The sequence below is a fragment of the Thunnus thynnus genome, chromosome 24 (genome assembly GCF_963924715.1).
Source record: "Thunnus thynnus chromosome 24, fThuThy2.1, whole genome shotgun sequence".
NCBI classification, from domain to species: domain Eukaryota; kingdom Metazoa; phylum Chordata; class Actinopteri; order Scombriformes; family Scombridae; genus Thunnus; species Thunnus thynnus.
This window is the reverse complement of record NC_089540.1, coordinates 14059073-14078642: the sequence shown is the minus strand read 5'-3', so window position 1 is coordinate 14078642 and position 19570 is coordinate 14059073. Positions and strand designations below refer to the sequence as shown.

The window sequence follows — 19570 nt, the reverse complement described above, 5'->3', positions numbered from 1 at the left end:
TTAAGCGCATACCTGTAAAGAGATCTACCACCGATGGTTGCCAGGTTGGAAAAAACACTCAAATCTGTCATGTTCTCAGGCCAAGACTGGATGTTGAGGTAACCTATAGACACATTGGGCAAAACAGGACTTGTACTAGTTAAAACACTTCTTTTTCCTTTAATTATCTATTTTTCAGTAAAAAAAAATAGAGCTAAAAAGAATGTAGTGTGGGGTGTAATTTGATGAAAAAACTAAAAGAATCATGATCAAGATTTCTTTTGCCTACATCCAGATTTAGAAAGCACTGCAATTTTTGGTCACGGAGTTGCACAGCCTCTGTGAAGTTCAAGCAAGAACCCATTCTTTGTAGGAAATGTCCTCGGAGAAGACAATATACGCTAATTAAAAGAATGGATTTAATATTCTGCATAATTTGTCTGCTTGCACTTGCCTTTAATGACAGATTACATCAAATCAGCATCTGTGGAAATGACATTAAAGGGATAAAGCAGGAAATGGCTGGGGTAGAATGGCCATTGCTCTTCCTTATTGCTTGGGTTTTCATTATGAAAATGCAGTTTCACTCCATTAGCTGTTTGGCTCAACTGCAAGTCGCAGTTTAATATGACAAAAGGGTTTGTATACGAGGTTTTACTCATCCCTTAAGGCCTCTAATAGCTAATGAATAAATACGCACACACACGCATGCACACACACACACACATACTGTAAGCACGTATAACCATGCAGACACACCCACAGTAACAGAATATCTACGAAAGAGGACCTTCACTGACAAAAATCAGCTTTCCACTTTACTCTTAAAGCTTTCGTTCACCTCAGAGGCCAAATATTTCACACACACCACATAATAATATTGTTTTGCTCAGTCAATTTTCCCAAGGTGACTCCAGTGAAGCAGTCCCACCTGTGATCTCTTTCACAGTGCGGAACACGTTGAGACGCTCAGGGTCCAAAGGTCCAATACCATGATACATGTCTCTGAAGAAAAACACAAAGTGGAGACACACAGAGAAGTGAATACTATCTTTATCAAAAATTATATTCCCATATCGCTGCAATACGACCTTATTTATAAAACAACTCGTAAGGTACAAGTACTGTGAACCTGAAGGCAGCATTAAGAAAATATGTTCTTTGTACTGTAGTCAGCACGCTTCTTTTCCTCTAACGTGCTTTCATATTTACGCATCACACTAACCTCAGAGCTTCAGGGCACTTTGACGGTGGATTTTTTTTATTGCATAGAGAACATAGAGAAATTACATTTCTCATTAACCTTCCCAAGCTGGATTTTCACTGATACAATGGGATATGAATGGAGAACTGTTTTTTTTTTATATAAGTCTCTTAGATCTGTGCTGCTGTATTTCATACATTTGGTATGCCATTAAATTAGCAGTTTTCAAGCAGTCTAGTACCAAATGTTCGTTGGACCAACTGGGCCCAAAACACGCACGCTTGTATCCATCTGCTGTGGCTGTGTGTGTACAACATACAGACGTGAAGTGGACAGGATGTTGTATTTCAGTGACTATCTTTCAAGTGCACTATTGCTCTAATCAATATTTTTAGTTTAACAATGGATGAAACGCCTACATGTAATGTGAAAGGGGTTGTTTGTAGTGAGGAACCCATGTCTTCAGTTCCCCTCAGCTCTAAGCAGCTCATATTTTTGTTGCTTGCACTGCTTTCATTAGCAGCAGCATTTACAGTGAAAAAGTACTGATGCTCTATTTTCCCAGCATCACACAGAAGACAGGTAAGACATCAACCATCAGGGCTAAACAGCGATTGAACATTGGACTTCATTCAGCCAGTAGAACATTAACATGATCACCGTATCAACTTTTTTAGGTGATAATGTGTGAATGTCGTGATATTTGTAACCTTGACATCTAAAAAAAATGTCTGGAAACCCAACTGTAGCTTGATTTTAACAACTTTTTTGACCTTCAAGTCACCAGATCGGGGTTTTTTTGATTTCCATCCATCCGTATTTGGATCATTTCAATGATGCATCTGCCAACTTTTGATATGAGCTGCTGTTTGATCCTGCAGATATCTATAAACTGATATCTCCAAATATCTCCAAACTTCCACAAAGGCATGAGATGCTCATGAGTTTGTCTGAATTATGGTTTAAAGTAGAAAACTCAAAAGCATTGTGTGTGCTTTCACTTACCCTTTAATGCCAGTAATGAGGAATATGAGGTTGCCGTTGATTTTGGTGCAGTTGACAAATTTATCAATGTTGCTGGCGTCCACTGTTTGAGCTGTCTGCAGGCTGCCCGTCCCTATACCATCGCATACTTACAAAAGAAATGCATAGACACACAATCATACATTATTCAAAATAATTCACATTTAAGTAGCTACATCCATAATGCCCTTGAATAACAAAGACCTCATCTTAAGGAACTAATATTAGCTATTAGCTTATATATATATATATAATATACAGTTCCTTTTTTATTTTTTAAAAAAAAAAGCATACTTCTTTGGTGCATAGGCAAGGCCGTGGCCCCTCTTCATGCACTGGAATTCTTTTGATGAAAGCATGGGCCGATCCACAGCCAATTCCTCTATATAATGAATTCATTACATCTGCATTAATTACACTTGCGGTCTTGTGTGAGCCAACTATTTCTGACAGAGGCAGAGGGGATGATGAATAAGGCTGGCATTAAGTGGTGTAACCAGTTTTTGATAGTGATTTATACCAGCCAATTCCATATCTGAAATGTTAATTTGTTATCATTTCCCACAGTTCCTTGGGCTATCCCTCATTAACCCCTCCCTGCTGCGTGACGATGTAATCAAGAGATTAGCCAATCAATGGATGCCACAGCCTATACATGGAGCCTCAAGGAAAACACTACTGTCTTCTCTCCAAAGGAAAAGGGCAGATCAGTTACCTTTGTGAGAACAATAAGATGAAGGGGCTAATCTGCTGAATTGAACTGAAGTAATGCTGTTTAATTTCACATTAGACATTTTAGGCATTTAGCTGACACTCTTGTGCAAAATGACTTGTAATTACAGAGTAGGTAAGAGCTCTTTCTCGTTATGGGACCATTTCATGTTAATTAACATGTCAACTGTTGCGGCGGCCGAACATTTATGCCATATTTGTCATATTTATCCTCCAATATTTAATGAGTGTACAGCAATATGCACAGCAGTAATATGGGAAAGGAAGTAAGATCAATCCATTAAAAGAAAAACATACATTATGTATAATGTATTATGTACAAGTTTATGTATCTTGTTGAGTTGACTATTCAGACGAGGATGTAATCACAGAAGTGGGTATTGCATAGCATTTGTATTGCATTAGTCTCAAATTAAAGAATATGTTGATATGTTGGGGGAGTTACATTAGAATCAGTAAATCTAAGCTCTAAGCATATTTAGTGCTTAATAAAAGCTGGCTCCCATATAAATAAATTACATTTTTCTGTAAAGCTTTTAAAGTAATTCCTGTGGGCTACTGTTGATCCAGTATCATCACTGTTAGCATAAAGCTATTAGATTAAAATGGTTTAACTGCATAAGCTCTTTACATACAGTGACTACAGTGCAGTGGTGGTCCAGGAAGTGCGAGAAGTATCTGTATAAAACTAGATATTCATCCTATTGAGTGTAACTTCCACATTGTACAGTCGCATCTCTGCAGTGAGACAAAACTGAGAGTCACCATTCATGAATGATGCAGGCACTACCTACTACGTTATGTTGTAGGTAGTTATGTAGTGGGTATGCAAATCCAAAATGTTGACCACAGTATAGGATTGAAATGGGATCCGGTTAGGAGTTGAGATGGGTTAAATGTAGCCTGGCTCAGCCTCTGAATCACAGTCTACATTCCCAATTTGTCAGCGATTCAAATTGGTCTAGTGTTGTGACCACTGGCGACTGTTTCCTCTGTTTGGATAGATATATTACTAATCAGAGCATTGCCTCATTATGAATGGAGACATCCTGTTACATTGCTAGCTACCCAGCTACATCCATGACAGACATATGACTGCCAAAATGGGAACACGTATGGATGATATTGATGTAATTGTACAGGTTGTTACAAGCCAATATACAGAAATAACTCCTAAATCTGCATATTTGTGTGTTGTGAAAAACGTTGACTAGCAACTACCACAGCTTCCATAGCAACTGAAAATGTTCAGATTATGGTAGGACAGACATGTCACTACCATGTCACATGTTACTGATACAAATCCAAAAAAACAAATCTAAATACATTCCTAAGAAGAAACTGGCTAATATGAACATGATGTGGGGAATAAATTAAGTGGAACAAAATGTGATTTGAGCCTGATTATCTGGATAAGTTGACAGATATTGTTATTCAGCAAAAGTCAAATTAAGTAGTAATCACATTGGGTTTACCTTTAGGACAGATGTCAGTGCAGGGGATGCACATTTTGATGCGGTTCTCCTCCACTTCCATCTTGTTGCTGGGACATGCTCTTACACAGGAGCTGTGGTCCACCACAAAGTTATCTGACAAAAAACACAGCGAGAGTGTTATTATTCATTGACTTTTGCTTCAATTGTTATCATTTGAAGCTGTGATTATAAGTGGTACATGCCATTTTTTCCCCTCACACCTACATCTTACTCGTAGCTTAGCATTTACTCATAGAGCAATTTCCTAGAAGGACCCCTCTAATGGTGAGACATTGATTGTATTTTAATCACGTTTGTATAATGATCAGAACTAATGGTCTAGGCCTATATTGCTCAGGGAAAGTAATGGATCAAATTAGCACTTGGTAGTACGAAAAGTGCAACTGGTGTATGCTCATTTGATGATCAGTGGAACTTGAATATGCAATCTGTCGATGTTGCTTGACTTTTAGTGCGCTCCCTGAATTGCGGCTGCACTCTGACTCCATACCCATGAAAAAAAGAAACCAAGATTGGCTTTCTTTGCAGCTGCCAGAAGCCAAAACAGATGGTGTAACGACTATTTGATTGAGATACACAATTTATTTATGTTTGAGTAATTTATCTTGACTTGAAATAACTGTCTGGAGTCTCATCTCAGGATAGATAGAGGATAAATGCTCCTTCAATGGACAACAGTGCGCAGATTATAAAACTTAATTGCGCGCTTGTGGTGTATTGTTACAGTATCTGTATCTACTTGCAGCTGCTTGGTTAGGCATGCAGCAAAGCATTTTGTTTGCTTGCAAAGGTAATGGGAAAACTTACGTGGGCATTTCTTGACACAGAAGGCTCCATAGGTGTACTTGGCCCTGGGGTTGTGCTCCAGCTGAAAGGATATGGGGTTGTACACAAATGGCTGAGGACACTGGGTCACACACGCGCCGCTGTCGTTGAAATTGGTGCAAGCCTGCGGGAAGCACATAACTACTGTCAGCTGAGGGCAGAAGATACCGGTGAGACCTCCCATGAGGGGACTAAAAAATGAAACAGCAAGGTGAGATGAGGGGAAGAGTGTGATTTTCTCACATAAGTCACTATGAGGGGGAGAGTATTACAGCTGCATTTCATTTTTACATCGAATCGCAATGTGCGAATCATGTAGCCGTCCGTTGTCTCTTTGAAAATCAAATGGGAGAAAAATTGGAACCATTGATCCAGAGCCATGATGTTAATGGTGAAATGTTTTCCCATAAACCTCCTAAGTGTTGTGTCTTGTGTGGCCGCAGGCTGAAATGGCAGTAATTGAATTGGATGAGCCTTTCTGTGAATTACAACTACAATATCATCTCTGTCAGCATGTGCGTGTATGTGTGGTGCACGGGTTTGCGCAACAGGAAGAACTTGAGGTGATAAAAGGAATATTAATTGGAACACTGAATCACCAATTTGTTCTTTGAAGAGCACTGCCGCGGCAGACTTTTACAGCCCTGTAAAATGACAAACAATTTATCAGCTGGTAAACAAAGTGGATCATTTTCAGGCAGGGAGGATGACAAACATATGTTGCACAAAAGATGTGGACACATGGAATGGAGGATGGTGAGGGGGACGGGGTTAGAGATGTGCGTTTTTGGTCTTTGGATGTGTGTGGAAGGTAGAAATGAGAGGAAAAGGAAACAAAAGAGAAAATGTAAAAGATATAGAATGAAAGAAAGTTAAGAAAGAGAAAAAAGGGAGCAATAAAGAAGGAGAAATAGTGTGTGTGTGTGTGCAATCTAACGTACGAAGCAGTCCGTGTCCTTGGGGCCTGAGCAGCCGCCGGCACACTCACGATGGCAGCAGTTGCTGACGTAAGGCCCGAAGCATCGACCGTCACACTGCTCTGCACACACTGTCTTTGTCACTGCCCAAGAAGTGAAAAGACAGAATTTTAAAGGTCTGACACACACATACTCACACATTTACAAAGAGACAATACCACCACCCTCAACGTCCCCGCTGCACTCTCTCATTCTCTTACAGCTGCACAAATATTTTCTGATACGGAATTCAGGCAGAAACAAATTAGGGGCTTCAACAACCTAAAGGTCAGACAACACAAGGTCAGTGGCTTGAATGCCCAGACGGACTTTAAAAATATTGAGCACTGTCTCCTCTCTCAACAACTACTCTGGAGGCGCCCTTGAACAAGCCTCTTAAGGATGTTTTTCAACCTGGACTGTATTTTCCCATCTTTTTGTGCCCAATCCCAAGTATTGAGTGAGAGCAATGCAGCCACGAAATGTGCTGCAACGTAATCCAATGGGACAATAGGGCCCTGTCAATGAGCGTCCACTTAAAATGCTTATTTTTTGTCACTGACAGACTCTCTCCAACTCTGTCATGGCTGAATATTTAGCTGATTTTGACAACAACTCAATTCTCACGAGATTTCAGAACGAGACGTCTCCTTTAGCGAGACTTGGTTAGACACAATAACAAACAGACTGGATCGGGAGAAAGGTAAAGAAAAACTTTTTTTTTTCTCTGTATGGTCCTTCCCATAATGTTGTCAGACACTTATAACAATATGAGCCTGTCAGTGGCAAAAACAAGTACTTTTAGTGGACGTACATTGATGAGGCGCAATTGCCCCGTCAGATTACAATGCAGCCTGTTTTGCAGCTGCTGGCTGCAGCGCTCTCGCTCAATACTTGACCAATTTCAAAAACTGTTGTTCCCATTTAGACACTTAGACACAAAAAGATGGTAAAATAGGGTCTTAGTTGAAAAATACAGAAGTTTCCCTTTAACATCCAACCATTCCAGCTTCAGCTTAGTGACTCGCAGTTGAAAACTGCAGTTGTGCTTGGCAGCACTCAGGTACAGATCTGAAGGAGGACGTTCCTGGAGTGAGCTGAATTGGTTTTCCCTAGATAAAAAGTCTTTTGAAAAGTTCCATAGCAGTGGACCGGACCCCTACTGATCCACCATATTTGTGTTTATACAATGAGTATTTTTTCATCCAAGAGGACCAATTGGCCAAAGACACCTTCCAACTGTGCTGATAATTCCCAGAAAGATTGGCTTTATTAGTTGCTATGCCAATTCTTGTGTTTTTTTCCCCCTGCATTTTATTGCAAAACTACTTTAAAGTATTTGTATTATTGTTAGAGGAGTACTAATAGTACAATACTTGGATGTGGCTCTTACCGATTGCATCAAACGCACCAATACGTTTGCTAAATAACAGCCTCCCACACATTATTGGTACAGTTTGAGATATAACAGCCAGTGAGTACGCAGGAGCTTGAAGCTTGGGCATTAAAAACTGCTGTGCTTACTCTCTGCTGTGTTGGGAACATAATGATGCAGAAGTGGAAAAAACAACAACAAGGCTCTGTAGTCTATTAGTGTTTGTTAGTCTGAGAAAAATAGGCCAGTTCCTCTCTCGGTCTTTACAATATGAGTAGAACATCCTGTAATTATACGGAGAACTAACATTTCTCTTGCTGCCCTTCATCCTCTTTCCATTCTTTCTATTTTTATGTTTTTTCCTACCAATGGTGTGGTACCTGCTGGTGTCTTTAGCACTGGACAAACATTAGTTTATTTAAATATCAGCATTTTATTTCAGTATGTTGTCAGTTGAGCTCTCCCCTGACCATATCTACACTACATAAAACACTTAACACATGGGTGGAGTGTCAGTTTCTTTCCACATTTATCCATTTAATTTCCTCAATTAAATGACTGCTAAATAATCTATTACATTTTTTTATTGCTAAATTCACCACTCTCATTTATCTTGACCTTGATTTTTGACTTTGAGTTTAATACAGAAAAGCAGATTATAGCAGATTATAGATTATTTTAAAGCAGACTGTACTGTATCGTCTGCATCTCCCACCATTCAGTAAATACGGTGGGTCACTCTGTCTTGAACCAATGTAACAATTTAACAATATCCGTATATTCTTAGTACTGTTTCAAAAGGCTTCTCTGGTTTGTTTTACCACCTTTATATAGTTGAAATTGTCAGTGTGAGAGCTGGAGTTAATAATAAATAATCTTTATTCATACAGCACTTTTCAAAACAAATGTTACAAAGTGCTTCACAAGGCAATAAAAACAGGACAGATATTTTTAAATAAAACTAGAGAGAGTAAAATATTCTGTATCTATTAAGATAGAACATCACCTCACTCTCAGTAGGAAGGTGAGTGCACTTAATTCCAAAATATTAAATTATTTCAATTTAAATTAAGTCAGTATCTGTGTTGCCCTATAAATTACAACATAGTTAGCAGGCACATGGCATTTCAAGGCTACTGTACATGTAGGTGTATATGCATACTCACAGGTTTGACACTGGTCTTCCTGATGGCTCCAGCAGCGTCCATTACATGAGCGATGACAGCGTCTGCCTGCAGAACACACACACACACACACATACGTACATACAAGCAATGTTCATCACTTAACTTCTCAACCAACTTTAGATGTAGTTCTGACACAAACACACATGGAGACACAACCCCTTCACACACCAAACACAGAATCGTCCACTCACACGCACACCCCTTAAAACTTCCCCCAACTAATGACAGTGACGGGTCTGTCGAATCTCCTCCGCTCATCCGACAACAGACCCAGAGTCACTGTGGCGACTTGTGGCTTGCAGAGAACATGAAAGACAGGCTTCTACTCCCTTCCGTCAAGTACTTGCACAGGAAAAGTGGGACCTGACAGAGCACTCACAGCATTCATCTGCCAGTGGCCCATCATCAAGACTTAATTGACTATGGGTTAATTACAGAGTAAGTGGAAGAGTGCAGCAGATTGTCACCCGGCGCCTTCAGCCACTCCCACTGTGGGGTTGTTAATGTTAAATACTATCTTTGACTTGGCAAAGGGCCCCAATTTGGCAACCTCAACTCCCACACACTCTCTTGTCATTTTTTTGGCCCACCTCCTCTGTTCTTTGTTGCTTTTCCTCCCCCTCCTCCTCCATCAGTGCCATTTAATCAACAAAATAGCAATGTTTTACACATATTGTTCTGAAAAGCCTTTATTTTAGAGTAACCGGCTTGGCAGCGTGTCCAACTCCCTGCTGATGTCGCAAGTCAACACCAAATGCAGATTTCGTTCCGCTCAGTCTGTAAGCAACAAAAGGTCATCATGCCTGTTCATCAAAGGATCGCTCAACATTTCCCCCCATTGTCTACAGTATGTCTTTGCTCACAATTTGGCACCTCAGCTGTCCCTATTGTTCACCCTGATGTGTTTTGATACAGAAGGCCCGGAGAAACATCTATGCCTTCTTTCACTTTAAATGAGCAAGATTCTCATCCCAAAATGTGCAGAAAAGTTTGAGAGAGTCTGTCTTTAACAGCCAGTTCTTCTGACACCGAATGTCCGCCGGATAGCGATGCCTGTTATGTCCAAAACAGAGGGAGCTGAGGGACTGCGGGGACTATGGAGGAGGGAGGGTGGGGAGTACCAGGGGAAGTGGGCAGCTTCAAAACCAGCTGTCAGATTCACTGAGATTTAAAAAGAGCACAGCAAGACAGCAGCTCCATGGGCCTCGCTGCAGAGCGACTACCATACCACTACAATGGAAAAGTTCACACGTTGATCTAACACTATGTGATTTCGCTTCCAAATGACCGTCAGGCAAAGAGAATGAATAAAAAGGGATAGGGCATGACTGCTGCTAGTAGTGGGGGAGAGTGTGTATGCATGTTCCTGCACCTCTACGGTATGTTGCCATGTGGTTTGCCTTCACATTTCACAGAAGATATCAGAAAAAAACATTTGATTTTCATCCAAAGTTGCTGGTCCCACTTGTTTTTGCCGTATGTGTAGTACTCACATCCGAGGTTGCTGTTGTTGGACGGTACCACCAGCAGCTCAGCCTGGGGGTTCTTGATAATGTCACGCCAGTGGATGGTGTCCGCATGGCACAAGAATTTGTTCTGGTCAAAATAAACACCTCCATTTAGTATCTCTGGACAAAAGAGAGAGAAAAAGTGAAAAAAAATGAGCACATACCCATGGATTTATAGTACATGTACATGATGGCAGAAAATCAATACTTCAAGGTTAACTCCAATCGTTCCTTTGTCTCGAAGTACCATGCTGCATACGGTGTTCCCTGAAGTGCATCTGAGCCTGAAGATAAATGCTATTGACAAATGCACACAATAATTCAATGCCGTGTCCAAGACAATGATGTTTCATAAAGAACTCCTCCACAAATAAAGAAATAGATGGATTTAACTATGAAAACAAAATAGCCTCGCTTTTGAAAAGAACTCAAAACTGTCCGCCAGTATAATTTCCTAATTATGCATTGAGCAGTAAATAATTCAATTTAGCTCCGGAGTAAGAGAGAGTTAATGAGTTTGAATGTCACTAGAAGACACCAGATACTTGTTGTGTTAATTAAAACTGAAATAGTAAACTGGAGCAGATATATAGCTTTCCTCAAAGCTTCATTGAGGGACACAGTTCATAAAGTAAGCATATTGTAAATGAAGATTGGTGTTGAGTTTCTTTCTGACAGAATCAATATGCCAAAGGTAGAGTACTTCAGGTGTACTTAAATCTTGCATCTCATTGATTTCTGGTTGTAGAGTTTCCAAAAAAAAACAAAAAAAAAACATATTCAATTTTTTTATTGCTCTACTATTATCTTCAAGGACTCACTCTTGGCTCACAACAGGCCCAAATCATCAAACCGACTCACAGAAAATAACAGATCACAGCTCTCTTGACCTACTCTACGCATCCTTCTATCAAAGTAAGAGTCGACGCACCAAAGACAAAGGCGGAGCTCCTCATCCAGCTTTTGCTTAATAGCAAAAATATGTTTCTTTTCAAGGACCAGTGCCCTTAATAGATGCCTGCGCATGGAGTACGATAATAAATTCTAATCCCTCTGCCTGTTACTAAGCCAGGTTTTGGATATGGACACAGAATGAAAAGATGCTGTAGTAATCCTCCCCTACCAAGCCGTGACCCATGGCAGAAGAGAAACAACCATCCCCATCAGTGTCTTTCTCACTGGGACACCAGCAGACTGTGTTATTTAACCTAGTTTAGGGATTTAGATACAATCACCTTGCATCCTCTTCTCCTTGAATATGAAGCACTACCGGATTCCACAAAAGTACTTGTCATATTCAATGAAATTTTATAAAAAAAAAAAAAAAAAGTAACAATGTGGTTCAGATTAAGGCTGGATTAGCTGAAGGTAAAGAAGGGTATTATCTCCCCAGGCAGATTATTAACAGTGTATGAGTTATGCGGACAATTCAGCAGCTGAGAAGCTCACGCAGGAAGCTAATCATTACCATCCGACACCCTGATTAAGGAAGTGGGCCTTGGTATAGACGGGGACATTTATTCAAAGCCCTCTTAGAGGTGACATGGCGCTCCGTCTGCCCGCTGAATGGCCTACAGCCGCTGCTTCATGTAATCATGTTCCCGTCACAATGGACGATTTATCAGGGGATGTTTTACATTCATGGAGGGTGGGTGAAAAAAGGGACAGGCTGTGCTTTATTCAAATAACATAAGGACCGCACTGTCAGCGTGCTTTGATCCCATTTAAAAATCGTCATGAAATAAGCGGCCATTCATTACCCGAGCGATATCCCGGATTTGACCGATTTTTGACATCAACAGATATCTTCATATGTGAATCTCCTTTAACCCACCGACAGATTATAATCATGACTTCAAGTCACCTTGACATGATACAGAGCTTTGTTGTTCCCATCAACACTATAGAGTGCGAATTCACTCCTCAAGAGATCCTATAACACACAAAGAAACTGTCTAGACAGATATACACAATTTAAGTCACCTATACGGTGCACAATAAAAACAACTAAAAAGGTCAATGTGGAACCCACAAGGGGTCAAGACCACACGGTTTACCACCTCATCCACCATGGTCTGGCCAAGGCTCAGACCAGGTGTAATTTTAAGATGCTGGACAACAGATGATGGATAAGAGTTCTGCTTTGCTCAACAATTAACTCTTCCTACACCTGACTGGATGAACAAACCACCAGCTGGGCTGTCGTCAGTCTTTGGTTGGTCTTAGCTGATACTCTGGAAACACTCTGAAGTCTTGAGGTCTCAGAATAATGCTTTATTTTATATCAAATCGCAGACTCAGCAGATGTTGCCTCTTGTACTTTCTAGCTGCAACTGAAGATTTACAGTTTGGTTTTGCATGGCCAACACCCTGAAACACGATTGAACTCTAGGCTCCTGCATGGAAGTTGGATGTAGTACACATGCATCCACCACCAGGACTCCACACCCTTACTCTACATTACTTTCCACTTTGCAACATAAAAGGCACATTACTTCCTCAATTGGCACTGAATCTTTTTCACTGAGAAGAGCAGAATTCTGCAGTATGGACATAATTGGATATTGACTGATCTGATTTGAGGGAAAAATAAAAGCTCTCTTAATCACCAAAATGCAAAATAAACTGGACATATGAGCAGTTAAAAAGACATGCCTCCATTGAAACCACTTACTTATCTAACCCACAGTCTAAAAAAACCTGATGAGTAGACTTGAGAGCTTGTTTGTACCCAAGCAGAAAAACAACAAAAGGTTTGAAAGAGGCCCTTTTTACATATTTGCAGCCAGCAGAATGCCTGCTTCGTGATTTTCACACTCACTTTACATTTATGCTTTTATTGAGGTTTTCCCATGATCTTGATGGACATGTCAAGCTGTAGGTCTGACTGTGACATCAGCACACAAGTTGCACAATACATAAGTAGCTCATGTAAGACATTTCCATCCTCATGACAAAATATGAAAACGAACATTTTTCATAACATTTTTGAAGCAGTAATTTCCACATTTGGAACCTCTGACATATGACAGATATAACCCATTTAGCTATTTTATGGGAAGCCGTCTCTCTGTTCAACCCGCCCAACACTGTCCCAAATGCTCTTTTAAGTGCCTGTGTCCAGATCCCCCCCCCGTGCTCGCCGAGAGACAAATTGCCACCTCTGTTGTCCATCCAGGCAAGGGCACTAACTCTTCCAGCGGGATGACAAGCCTGTATCGGGTGGTCATTCATTAATGGGCGACAGTCCTGCGCCATCGCCCGCTCCTCCTCCCTGCTCCTCTCTAGTACCCCCCCCGCCCCCCCCCAACCCCCCCACCGTTCCACACTTCGATCTTTCCATCAGGATGGGAGATCTACAGCCGACCATCCGCCGCTACATCCCCGCACCACCCCATCCCCTCACCCTCCACACTCGTGTGATTCACGAGGTAGTCATAAAAGCTATTGTCCTGCATCGGAGGAAAGGGGGGAGGAGATAGAGGGGTGAGAGATAGCGAGGGCAGGAGGAGAAGGAGGGAACAGAGATATGAGGAGAGACCAACATAGAGACGAAAGGGTTATTGCTCAAGCTAACAAAATCAATTCTGACAATCTTTTATTTAAAGTAAAACCTTTTATATAAATAGACTACACAGAATTTTACCAGTACGGCTCTGTAACGCAGATGAAATGTTGTAGTGATTAGTTCATTTAAGTTTTTTGTGTAAGAGGTGCTTTAAAAACAAGGTGTCTGATCGATCCTTCCTGGTAAAGATCTTTGAAACGATGTGTTCACCAAATTTGTTGTTTGTGGATGGCCGAATCCAAATGTCTAGACTCCCCCGCAGTTGCAGAATTGTAGATCTAAAGGATGCCTCAAGTGAACTCATCCAGTGAAGTTCAGAAGGGCCCTTATGCAGTCTTTATGCGGACTTCAAGAGAGTATGCCTCAAGTGCCAACTTCTTCAGACTTCCCTCAAAAGATTACAGGAAGTTACATGACTAGGGTGAAAATGTGGAGCACATTTGGCTTGTTTTGTTACTAATTATTGTGAATGGTTGACAAAATGTATTTCAATTTACACGCGGGGTGGCATTAATTCTTTCTGGTCGCCACACCATGGCGATAACCGAGATCTGAAATCTTGAATCATACATTCTGTGGCCCAGTGCCCTTGCAGACTTCAGTTACGTGACATTATGTATGACTGAAGTTCGTGTGGGCCCAGTCCGGGAGTCCAGAGGTCTGGACTTTTAGATTCAGCCATTGTGTAGAGGGAATAGAGAAAAGACTGGAAAGTTGGCATGAGCAACAACAGCCACAGTAGCTGAACAGATGATGACACACTAATTCAAATTTTGTCAACAGGAAATCCAAGGTAGGTACTGCTAACGAGTACACTGCAAAACCATTATGGGAAAGACTGATTTGCATGATGTTGCAGAATACACATATATGTACTTCATAATTTTACATTAAAAAGCTACAAGTTGTTCTGAAACTTTCATCACTGTCTATCTAAATTGTAAATATAAGGTCATGCATGTTTGGAACATTGCTTAACATGCTTACAAAGTTACCATTGATATCATGTAGCTCACAGTGTCTAGTTCCCATTTGCTTCGCTTGATATTTTGCAGCCTTTAAAATGGACTGACATCACAGAAACGAGTGCCCATCTTCCCTTTTGATAGTCTGTATGTTCAAGCAAAGCAGTCAGTTCTGCTGAGTGCTTCGCTAGGTGACATAGCGCCTAGCGTTGCCGTTTTATGCATGTATATATGGCCACTTAGGGCTCCACCGCCATATGCTCAGGTCATGTTTGGTTCAAGACTGTTTCTGGTGGAGCGTTTTGCTACATCTCTCTTGGCAGTGAAATAAAGTATATCACTGTGATGGAGAAAAAAAAATCTCACCGAGTGAAAGTTGAAATGTCATGTTGAATCAGTGATCGGATTTGATATGGAGCTGTGCAGTGGGATATGAGATGAAGATGATTTGGAGAAATCTATAAAATGTAAAACTGAATGAATGAATGACTTTATTTAATGACTCTATTTTCATTACATGCATTTAAATTCTTTCCTCCCCTTCATCCAATCCTATCAGTCCCACAATCCCAAGCTATGAAGAGGCATTTTATCTCTTGCCAAGCTCAGACTTGTTCCAAACCCCCATATAAAGGTTGATGCATATTATTTGGCACTGTGAAACCCCAAAAGCGACATTGAACAACAAGGCAGGAGTTCCTACTAAAAAGATGGGGATTTATTATAACTTGAACTGAAATTAACAAAATGAAACCTATATACTCAGAGCATGCTTCCACCTTCCTCCACCAACAAACCGCAACTCACATTTTACCGTCTCAGCCTCATCTAAACTGGAACGAAGAAGCTAAGTAAGAAGCTGCTACGCCACATTTACATCTACAGGTATTAACACTATGGGGAAATCAGCTTTAAAGTCATCTGCTGTATAATTATATTCCCCTTTCTTTTAACCATTTGACAGTGGCTGGTCACTGCTTTAAAAATGCAATTATGCACACCATTTTTCAATATCAATGAATGAGCAGACAAGGCAAAAAGTGCATTAAGACCAAGAATGGTACGCTCACCATTCATCACAATGAGAAATGAATCAAGATGTATTTGCTTCAATCTGACTGAACCTTGACCTGCAAAATTGTGAGACTGGTTAAAAGGAGGAATACAGCTCTTCTGTAGTGAGTGCAAGAACAGTTTATTGACAATAAAGTGTTTGATAGGAAGCTGTTTGATTTAAACTTGTGTGAAGCCAAGCTAGCTGCATAACTGAAACAAGCTTGTGGGCTTCTATTTCAGTTGATTAACTGACCAAAGGGCAAAACACTGGTCTGAAATTAATGACTCAACACTTGAGGAAAGCTGATAATGTTGGGGAAGCGGATAAGGAAGTAACCTTTTCACACCCTCGTTTTACATCTATGTTTTCATATTTTTGCACTCTCATCTAGTAGGGTCAACATGGCTTTAATTACTAGATCATCATGAGAAGCAACAAATAGTGAAGTACAGAGTGCCCCAGACAATATTCCTGTGACCCTTGAATAATTATGGGGATGTATAAAAAGAAACAAAAGCTAGGGAAATTCACAGGGGTGATTTTTTTAAAGTTAAGACTATGAGCAAAACAAGAGTGGTTAAAGATTAACAGTTAACAATGTGGTTAAAGATTTTTGGGGTTATTTATTTGTGTTGTGCATCACACACTCAAAACAGACAACACACAAATAGGTGTAAAGATAGTTAAGGAAGTCAAAATGATCCCTGCGCCAAGCTGCTTTTGAAAGCCAATTAAGTTAATTTTACTGTCGTTCAGCAGAGCGAAGAGCCCCTATTTTGAAGTAGTTTCTAAGCAATGATGGCCCCAGCACCAATCAGTGGCCATAGCTCTATAGGGAGCCTGCTGATGAGCTTTCATCAGTGCTGCTAGCCACTTGTCCCACATCTCTTTCTCTCCCTAATTATGCTGATGAATAAGGCCGTAATAGTGATCCGTCCTCGACTGATGAGTCCATGCGTTTGCCGTTATTGTCTTGTCTCGGGGGCGGGTGTGTCACGTATCACACAACTCAAGCTGAGTGCATTCGGGCCATCCACTCTGCTCTTTTTTATTAGGATCATCCTTCCATCCTTGTCGTCCTCCACCCCGCACCCACCCCGCAGACCGACCCATCCCCTCCCGAATGAAATGTACTTTCTCACTCCGGTGATGGGCCGACTTGCTGAGCACGGGGAACGGAGAAATCGGGATGATCACTCTTTCTTTTCACAGTCGGGTGCCCTCTTTTTCTTGAACCACACCAACACACACACACACATATACATACACATACATACACATATAAGCACAGGGGATCCCAGAGATGAGTGTGCAAACATGAAAAAAGGAAAGACATTGCATATTCAGTCTTGTTGCACCACAGAAATTCTCATGTGAACATGTGAACTGCTGCACAAAGACACACAAAATCCCTGTGATAAACACAGCATGTCCAACAGCAGAAAGCATCTTGGAGCTCGGTTGCATCGGGTCGACAAAGCCTCACATTTGTAGGCAGAGCTGAAAAGTTAAGCTGAGGCTTTACAGTACCTCTTAAATGCCAATTAATCACTCAGTTCTTGAGAGAGAAATCCAGACAGCCCAGAGGGAAGTAGCTACCTTGTAATTTTTCCCCCCCAAAATATAAATGAAGTGGAATGCACCTCCTTTCCAGCAAGATTCAACAAAGTGAAATTAATTAAAAGCCATTAAAAAACTGTTGATTATACTTGTTCATGTTGTTTATACATATACAGACATGTCATGAATCCCAAATGATTAGTTCAAGTGACCTTGACCTTTATTTACCTCGACTGCAGAGAGAGTCTGAGCTTTGTTTGGAATAAACTAGTTTTAGATTTCTTTACCTATCATTTCCCTGTTAAATGAGTATATTTTATCATATTTTTGTAAGATGCCCCGCTGTTTTATGATAGAAGATATTCCCTCATTTGATGTTTTGATGACGGTGGTGGAGAGCGCTGTCTAACACGTCAGTCGAACATCTCCCATAGGTGTTCAAGTAGGCTGAGATCTGGTGACTGTGAAGGTCATAGCATATGATTCACATCATTTTCATACTCATCAAACCGTTCAGTGACCCCTCGTGCCCTGTCAACCGGGGCATTATCATCCTGGAAGAGACCACTCCCACCAGGATAGACATGTTTCATTATAGGACAAAGGTGATCACTCAGAACAAATTTGTATTGATTTGCAGTGACCAAAGGAACAAGTGTATAAGTAATTATGTATAAGTAGAGGACATTTTAGTTCTTTCAGCCTTTAATGTGAAACATCTGCAGGAAGTGGTGAGTTTCACTGACAATAGCTGAACACAGACACAAAAAAACGGCAAATATCAACCAATTTGAATGAATTACTGTTTGAAAATAGTATTTCTGTTCAAAAGGGAAACTCAGAGCAATTGTGTGGTGATATGGCACGACTGCGAAGTTGTACCGCAGCAATTACTGCTATTGCCAAAGCTTTATTTGAAGAGTGGCTTTTATTTGAGAATTTACGATACGTGTATGTGTGTGTTATCTAAGAACTGTAAGCTCTTTGCAGTCATTTACATGCATCAGTTCCTGGTGCTCTGTGTGGCCTGTGACACAGCACAGACAGCTGGCATGACAGAAGGTGCCGAACTGGGGAATGAAACAAATTGCCTTCATTTTCTTAGAGTGCAACCTCTTCAGGGAACACTGATGAACATTACACAACTGAAACCGCAACAAATCTGCGACTCTGGAAAATAATGACGCGCATGAGAGCCAATGAAGTGAAGTTAGACAACAACGGAGAGAGAAAGAGAGATGGTGTTCAACTTCTTTTTGCTGTCCTGAGGAGGATTTTTCCAATTTCCCTCAGATAATAATATGTTTAGAACAGCCGCCTTTAGATATTACCATTCTTATGGGACAAAGCCGACACAAAAACCACACAAGTTGCCCTGTTCTAAGCCAACCGGCATCTGTCTCAAGGTTTCTCGCAAAGCACTTTGAACTTCACACACACATGTGAGGCAACAAGAGAACGCTGCAACAGGATCAGTAGAACCGGGGGAACAATTAAAGTGTTCAGTCCCCCCCCCCCACCCCCCGCCAGTGTAAAAATCTCTTTCATCTTATGGCCTGTGATATACTGTCTTGAATGAACTGCACTCGGGCTGAAAGAGAACAAAGAGACTTTCTGAAAAAGACAAACATACATACAAGTATTTGTGCAGTTTCAGGGTATTCCGAGTAAGGGGAAGGAAGTTTGTGAATGCATCAATGGGATGGTGCTTAGTTGTGGGTGTGTGTAGGTGTGTGAGGGCCTGAGTGTGTGTTTTGGGTAAATGCCCGTGTCTGGCTCATGTGCGCACCTGCTAAATCTAACCAAAATCAAACTGTCCGTAATTAAAATAAACTTTTCTCTTCTCTCCCAATTTACAGTTAGATTAAGAAACCCCACAATTTGAGGTAAACACATGACTTGACTGGAAAACAAGCAGTCGGTCCCTTAGGAAACCCTCTGTGTGTAATTGTGAAGCACTCCACTGTACAGTGCCTCCAAGCATGTTTACTCTAAAGAGGAAAAAAAGAAAAAAAAAAAACACAGGCTGTTGAGAAAGTAGCTGCTTAAGTGAAAACGACTTCTCAAATCTCATGAATAACTGTTAAGTCTCCAGACTGCAAACAAACCGCTAGTAGATAAATGGCTGCAGATCG

General features: G+C 40.8%; 1 protein-coding gene across 6 annotated transcripts in view; it reads right to left on the bottom strand.

The window, feature by feature from the left end:
- The window catches only part of LOC137176873 (receptor tyrosine-protein kinase erbB-4-like), a 273678-nt gene that overhangs the window by 86771 nt on the left and 167337 nt on the right, over positions 1-19570 (bottom strand). For all 6 annotated transcript variants that reach the window (XR_010925878.1, XR_010925879.1, XM_067582874.1 and 3 more), the window contains 8 exons: positions 10271-10405; positions 8757-8822; positions 6201-6319; positions 5242-5383; positions 4414-4527; positions 2189-2315; positions 911-984; positions 13-103 (listed from right to left, as the gene is read on the bottom strand). Coding sequence is in view for 4 of the 6 variants with exons in the window: in XM_067582874.1 (XP_067438975.1) it covers positions 13-103; positions 911-984; positions 2189-2315; positions 4414-4527; positions 5242-5383; positions 6201-6319; positions 8757-8822; positions 10271-10405 (868 nt within the window). In the remaining 2 variants the exon portion in view is untranslated. The remainder of the gene's footprint in view (positions 1-12; positions 104-910; positions 985-2188; positions 2316-4413; positions 4528-5241; positions 5384-6200; positions 6320-8756; positions 8823-10270; positions 10406-19570) is intronic.